The sequence below is a fragment of the Acyrthosiphon pisum genome, chromosome X (genome assembly GCF_005508785.2).
Source record: "Acyrthosiphon pisum isolate AL4f chromosome X, pea_aphid_22Mar2018_4r6ur, whole genome shotgun sequence".
Classification (NCBI taxonomy): domain Eukaryota; kingdom Metazoa; phylum Arthropoda; class Insecta; order Hemiptera; family Aphididae; genus Acyrthosiphon; species Acyrthosiphon pisum.
Window position 1 is genome coordinate 78,022,802 of NC_042493.1, and position 7,195 is coordinate 78,029,996.

The window sequence follows — 7,195 nt, forward strand, 5'->3', positions numbered from 1 at the left end:
AAAACTGACCATGTCCGTAAACAGCTCAAAAAGAGTCAAATTATTTTCAAAATTTTATCATATATAGAAAATGCTAATAAAAACATTTAGTGAAATTTTTAAGTATCTACAATCATTCGTTTTTTAATTACAATAAAATAAGAAAATCGTCACATGAGAAATCGAGCGAATATCAAATGTTGTAAAAATATGAATTTCAAACGCTCATAAAAATTTAATTTGACTTTCTTGTAGACATTATTTTGTTTGATAAAGGTAGAAAATATTATGTGGAATCTTGTAATACATTTTAAAATCTTAGATTTAAAAAGAAAAATTTTTTTGAATTATTAACTCAAAATAATTTGCTAATTTTCGTAATTTTTCCATATTTTGTCAATTTTTGAACTTTAAATGCTAATAAAAAAAAACTGTGACTAAGGATTTTTAATATTTTTCAAATCTCATTGTAACAATATAATAGGAGCCTTCTATTAAATTTTCAAGTATTTTTACTCAACAAATAAAGTTTTATTGACATTCATAGAAAAAAAACCTAATTAAATTGGAAACTGAAATTGTCCGTAAACAGCTCAAAATAAGTCAAAATATTTTGAAAATTTTATCATGTATAGAAAATGGAAATATAAACATTCAGTCAAAATGTCATGTATCCACGGTCATTTTTTTTAAAGTTACACCAAAAACCAAAATCGATTTTCTCGAAAACAGATTTTGCGTAAAAATTCCCGTTTTTCCTTAATTTTTCTTTTGTTTTTCTCGGCGCTTTTGAAAACTACTGTGAAATTTAAATTTTGACCTCCCCAATGCACCAACGATATTCACTTTCTGATCGAACAAGATACTGAAGTTGAAAATCGTAGCATTATTTCGACTACTTATCGTGTACACAGACACAAAAAAAATAAAAAAACACACATCATTGTAAAATCAATACATTCATCGTTCCACTCAGAATCTAAAATTAAATATAACACAAATTAGTATGTGCTATTGTGATATATGATTTAGTTAATAGTTAGGTATTAACAATCTTATCAATGTCGACAATCTTAAAATCTCAACCACCTACATATTGCTATTATTCTAGATCTATATAATCATTACCACTTTTATTAGACATTTATTGTTTAATTTGAGTGTTAAACAATTTCTCAATATGTTATTATCTTTCCAATATATTTCATTATTTAAATCAGGAATGTAGGGTCGTTGCTTGAGCATATTAAGCAAGTTATGGGTTGCTTAAGAGCGTCAAAATTAAATATATAATTATTTAAAATAATATAATATAATTTTGATATAAAATGTTAATATGTACATTTTAACAACACTGTATATTTTACATAAAAATAATGTAAAAATATTATGACACAACGTTTCACACTGATCTAGATTCTATATTTATAGTACTTCAACTTATTACTTAAGTATGTATTTAAATAAAATGATGAGAAATGCAGTGCACAAGTTCATAAGTATGATTTACGAGTGATCAGTGATTACAAATGTACGACCATATAAAACAGCCTAAAGATATAGCCAATAGCCACTGTTACAATAAATTATTGCAATTGAAGTTAGTAAACTATTTTTCCAAAAAGCTTTTGTGGAAAACTTACACACTTTACTTTTTTGTGTTATTTAAATTACTTTTAAGTTTTTCTATTACAAACATGCTTCATTGCGTTCCAATCATTACTATTAAAAAATTACTTATATACTACGCCTCAAAAACTCATGTCAATAATCTGCAGTCCCCTTATTAACTAACATAAATTTACATATTTTTGTGTATAATCAAAATAAATTTTTTTTTCTTGTAGAATATTTCAAATTTTGATATAATTCAACATAAAACATTTCAATAATTAATTTTTAATGTAGAGTATCTAGCGGCCAGCGGGAGCTTGCATTCAATCATGCATGTATATTACCAATCCCTAGGCATACAAGTATACACCAGATTATTACATAGTTAGATTTATCATTATACCTCAGACCTCAGTTGAATAATTGGTAATGGAAAATAAAGCATATGGTAACTGATTAATGTTGTTTTGATTATTTAACATCTATGAAATCAACATAATTTTTTTTCTATTACATTTTCAGTAACTATTAAAAAAAAAAATTAATTGGTTTTACAAATCATTTATTGATATTATAAAATATTCATGTATAAAATAAAATTCTTTAAACCAACAATATAAGTTAAAAATACATATAGCCTGATACAAAATATTTAAAAAAAACCGTCTAATAATAATTTAAATCTCATTTTTTTAGAGATGAAATAGCTTTTTTGGCTGCTTCATCGAGATCTGAAGCAAATTCAATGGGCAATCCAGATTCTTCCAAAAGCTTCTTGCCAGCAGAAACATTTGTACCTACAAATAAAATAAAATACATTCTAAATAAGTATAAGCTATAAGAGAGAGAGATTGAAAATTGTTTGTAGATATAGAACCCTTCATGTATCAGTTGACAATTTATTCTATTTAAACTAATTATGCATTGATTAAATAATTCAATTAATCAATGACTATACTCATTTATCTGCACTATATATTTAATAATATATTTTATACTATTATGAAATTCTAAAAATTAGCGTATATTCAATTTACATGGAATGTACAGTTGTTATCATCAGGCAACTAAGGTATCCACTCGCAGTAGCAATATTTTAGTATTTTACTATATTTACTAAACCTATATAATAATTAACTACAAAAATAAAATTGTATGCTTTGTTTTGACATAAAGAATAAGATAAATATCAATATTTTTTTAAGTAACAAATACTTTCAATTCTTCCTTGCCAAGTTATTTTAATACAACCGAGAGGATATTAACTATTTTTATAGCAATAGTTTACTCAGGTACTGCGCATATAATCCACAAAGTTATCTGAAGATATTGTACTCATAAAGAAAAGATTTAATTAAAAACTTACCTTCTAATCTTACAACTAATGGAACTTGTAAGTCCAACTTTCTTGAAGCATTTATTAAGCCTTTTGCAATTGTTGCACAATTTACAATTCCACCAAACACATTAACCAAAATTGCTTTAACAGACGAATCTGCAAGAATTATTTTAATTAGTATCATAAATCTCTGAAAATAAATCAATTATTTTGAGTATTTACCTAATGTTAACAGTTTGAAAGCTTCGTATACTTGATTTTCATTTACGTTTCCACCAACATCTAAAAAGTTGGCCGGTTCTCCACCTCGCAATTTAATTATATCCATAGTAGCCATCGCAAGACCAGCTCCATTAACTATAACAATAAAATAAATAAATATTTTTTATCTAAGTGTATTATAGTGTAGTGAGCATAAATTAAAATACCCTACCTAAACATCCAATATTTCCATCCATACCGATGTAACTTAAGTTATGTTTATTAGCCATTACTTCACGAGGATCTGATTCACTTGTTTCATCTAACTCAAATATTTCTTTATGTCTGAACTGACTATTATCATCAAATTGAATTTTAGCATCAACACATACAACTTTATTATCCAAAGTTTCAACTAATGGATTAATTTCTATTTGAACTGCATCGACAGACAAAAAGAATTCCCATAATCTTTTTATTTCATTAGCTGCCTGTGAAAAAAAAGTAAATTTATTGTAATATTTGGTATGAATATAAGTGGTATAATACTCACCACAGATGCCAATGGTTCATTAAAATTCAAAAATTTGGCTACATCTAATGCAACCGTATCAGATATACCTTCAAATATGTCAATAGGAATTTTTTTTATTAATTCTGGTGAATTAATAGCAATATCTTCAATGTCCATTCCTCCAGCTGGAGAAGCTATTAGTACTGGGCCATTTTGACTTCTGTAAGCATAAAATTTTAGCACTCAAAATTATAGATACTATCATTTAATGAATACTATATAAATATTTTAGAAAAAGCGTGTAATTCAAGTTAGATTTAATTAGAATGTTTGACTTACCTATCCATCAGTATACAGAAGTATGTTTCCCTTTTAATATCAACAGACTCAGCAACCATAACTTTGGTAACTAATATTCCATCTTTGGGAGTTTGCTTAGTGATTAACTTATAACCTAACATGTTCTTCAATAAATCATAAATCTTTGTTCTCCTAAGAAAAAATGTTTTTAATCAAAAAAATATTGAATACAATGAAATCATAAACACGGATTTTTCAATTTAACTAAGTACTTACTCTTTTGTGACATGAACACCCCCTTTGAATCCATTATTGAAATGGCCTTTTCCTCGTCCGCCAGCCAATACTTGAGCTTTTAATACATATTCATCTACATCTAAAGTACAAAGCATAAAAGTAAAATTTAAAATAAACAATTTTTTTATTCATTGTTTATATAATAAATTAAATATAAATTCATAATATTATTTGAACATATTGTCCTGAACTACATACCAAATGATTTTAGCAAATTGTTTGTTTCATCTGCATTTTCCACAATTTTAAATTTTTGAACTGCAACTCCATGTTGATTCAATAAATCTTTGCTATGGCATTCTAATAAATTTAAATGTCGAGCTTGAATGTTCTACAAAAAAAATATACTATAAACATTTATAATTGAAGCTTTGATATTAATTTACCTTTAATGGAAGATATTGAAGATATGCTTGTGAAATATTGCATTTAATTACATGTTTCATGAATTGAGACATTTTTTAGAGCCTGTAAATTTTAATAAGTATCGAGATAAGTATTGAATAAAAAAAAATAATATGATTATTAAAAGTTCTTGCCATATGGTAGAAAGATTTATTTTCAAGATATTTTTATTTTTACCTATTGTAATTTTTATACACACTGCAAAAACAGGTATGTGAACTATTTTACTTTTCAATAAGTACTAAAAGTAAAATCTATTAACTCGAAGAAGTTTAACGATTTTAAATCTATTCAATATAATTTGGTTTATTTTTTTTAATACATATGACCCAGGCGAAATTTCATGCTTTTGCATATATCTTAGGAACCTGCTTAGCTGTATATTCAAAATATGATATTACCTCAGATATTACACAAATTTGTTGTTTCTTAATACACACACGTACACAACTCAAATCTAAAAATGTATTCATTGTTGCATTTCCAAAATTATTTAGGTGATTATGCATATTTAATAGATAAATAATGACAGACAGTGATAATGTATGTCATACAAACGTTTATTTTGATAATAAATTAACAAAAAAATTTGATTTTAAAAGAAATAATTTTAAAATAAAAAGCCTTCACACTCATGGGCTATCATGGTAATCTATATTTTGAATCATAAATTTATAACAACCATAAATGTATTATATAGATAACTATATATTTAGTTTATTATTAATGATTTACTAATTATTTACTATTTCCTATTATGATTAGGTAGGAATGTTTAATATTAGTATTTAAAGTTTAGTTGAAAAATAAAAAAATAATTTTACTAATTATAAGGAGGGTAGGAATTTATTATCCAAAAGTTGTAATACTTATATAGAAATATGCATTACAACTTTTAGATAATTATACTTTTTTTTAGTTTATTCCCACTTAATTTCCAAATTTATAAGAAAAATAAAATAATAATTGCATATTGTACTGCATATATTTTAATACCTATGGTTTTACTTTTTAGTGCATATGAGGTGTACACATGAGGGAAGGGGGTCATATCCCTCCTTTGGATTACTTTTGCCATATAAAATGTATGATAAGTATATTTACTGCTATATTACGTGGTCTGAGAATAGTCAAATATTCATATCCCGCCTCTCTTTCAAAAAAAAAACGACACCACTGTATGCATATATTTTATTGTTTTTATTATTTAAAGTTTAAAGCCCAGGGTAAATGAGCTATTTATAAAATAAATTATGCAATTTATTTGTTACTGTTTTATCTAACAAGACGTGTAAAGGTCATGTCTTATTTTTTTTTTTTACACACAATTTTTAAATTGGTAAAAAAAAACCAACAATTTCAACAATATATGGCATATTAATCGAATCAGCTAAAATCCAATAACAAATATAATGTGTTAAAAACAGTATCTTGCACACAAAATATTGCCGAAAAAGGTACGAAAAAATAAACTGCGCCTGTCACAGATTTCACAGTCTAAGATCATCACTCTTAACTGTGTTGCATTTAAAATGTCTTAACAATATAATACTACGGGCCAGTGCCTTTCTCGAGAACTGGCCTACCTAGTAGCATTCAACTTTAAAATCCACCACTATTTGTGCCTGATTGTGAAGAAAACTCGAAGGTAGGTGTCCGGCAGTTAATGGGATTAAAAAAACAAATAGACAGCACAATATTGACAAGAATTAATCATTCTTACAAAGATTCTTACCTTGGAAAATTAACTTATCAGCCTTATGGATTATTATAGAATAATGTCAATAACGTCGTGTTGCCAGTGTACTTGTTCTGTTCACATCGGTAAGGCACAGTAATTAAAGAGGTGTGTATTAAAACCGAAGATAGGTATGTATTGAATGCGGAAGCCGGAAAATCGTAAAGTGTTTTTTTTCCTCTTATCTTATCAGCAGCGGTTGAATGTATTGTACGTCTTGTTTACAGCGCATGCAGTCTGTAGTTGCAGCTTGTTTTTTTCCCGATGGGCTGATCTCACTGTGCAACTCGTTATATCGCGTCCAAAATCTCAACAATGTTTGTTCGACTATACATATATTGAGTTTTCGTAATGTTTTATTCTTGTCGGTTTGAAAAAAATAAAATCCACAGCAACACTACACTCGCTAAGGATTTTTACGAAACGATCTTCCGGCGGCGGCAACAGCAGCTGATCGACGCAGCCATTCGTACGCACTTGATACGGAGTTCAGACATCGGTCGACTACTATGCGTTTTTATTGCAGATACGTTGCCTGTCGGGCGTTTTCATCCCGATCCAATAAGTACCTACCAATGAACTATGATGTAAGTTATGTTTGGACGTTTTATACTCTGATGGGTCGTATAGGTACCTCTGTTTACTCTGTATCGAATAAGAGTGTACCGGGCGGCCACGGGCAAAACCGGTTTTCATACGTAAATTTGGTGCGCTCTTATTTGGTACAGAGTATAGTAACCTCTGAGCAGTGCTGTAAAGTATTCAAGAAATAATAGTATTCAAATACTTTTTTCAGTATTGAATAATT

General features: G+C 27.4%; 1 protein-coding gene across 1 annotated transcript; it reads right to left on the minus strand.

Moving 5' to 3' along the window:
- Window positions 1-2,138: 2,138 nt before the first annotated feature.
- LOC100168560 (succinate--CoA ligase [GDP-forming] subunit beta, mitochondrial) lies at window positions 2,139-6,855 on the minus strand. Its single transcript, XM_008190522.3, has 10 exons — window positions 6,385-6,855; window positions 4,631-4,712; window positions 4,443-4,575; window positions 4,224-4,323; window positions 3,987-4,139; window positions 3,687-3,867; window positions 3,366-3,624; window positions 3,155-3,289; window positions 2,960-3,088; window positions 2,139-2,390 (listed from the first exon to the last, which is right to left on the minus strand). Exons 2-10 carry the CDS (start codon window positions 4,700-4,702, stop codon window positions 2,278-2,280), a joined length of 1,275 nt encoding a protein of 424 aa, XP_008188744.1. The 5' UTR covers window positions 4,703-4,712; window positions 6,385-6,855; the 3' UTR covers window positions 2,139-2,277.
- Window positions 6,856-7,195: the final 340 nt, after the last annotated feature.

What these genes read in the sequence shown, in the direction of transcription:
- LOC100168560 (XM_008190522.3), bottom strand. Translation starts at nt 4,702, where the DNA reads ATGTCTCAATTCATGAAACATGTAATTAAATGCAATATTTCACAAGCA. An exon ending in CAATTTGCTAAAATCATTTG is followed by an intron (nt 4,324 to 4,442) that starts GTATGTAGTTCA and finishes TTTGTACTTTAG; the next exon opens with ATGTAGATGAATATGTATTA. An exon ending in GGTGTTCATGTCACAAAAGA is followed by an intron (nt 4,140 to 4,223) that starts GTAAGTACTTAG and finishes ATTTTTTCTTAG; the next exon opens with GAGAACAAAGATTTATGATT.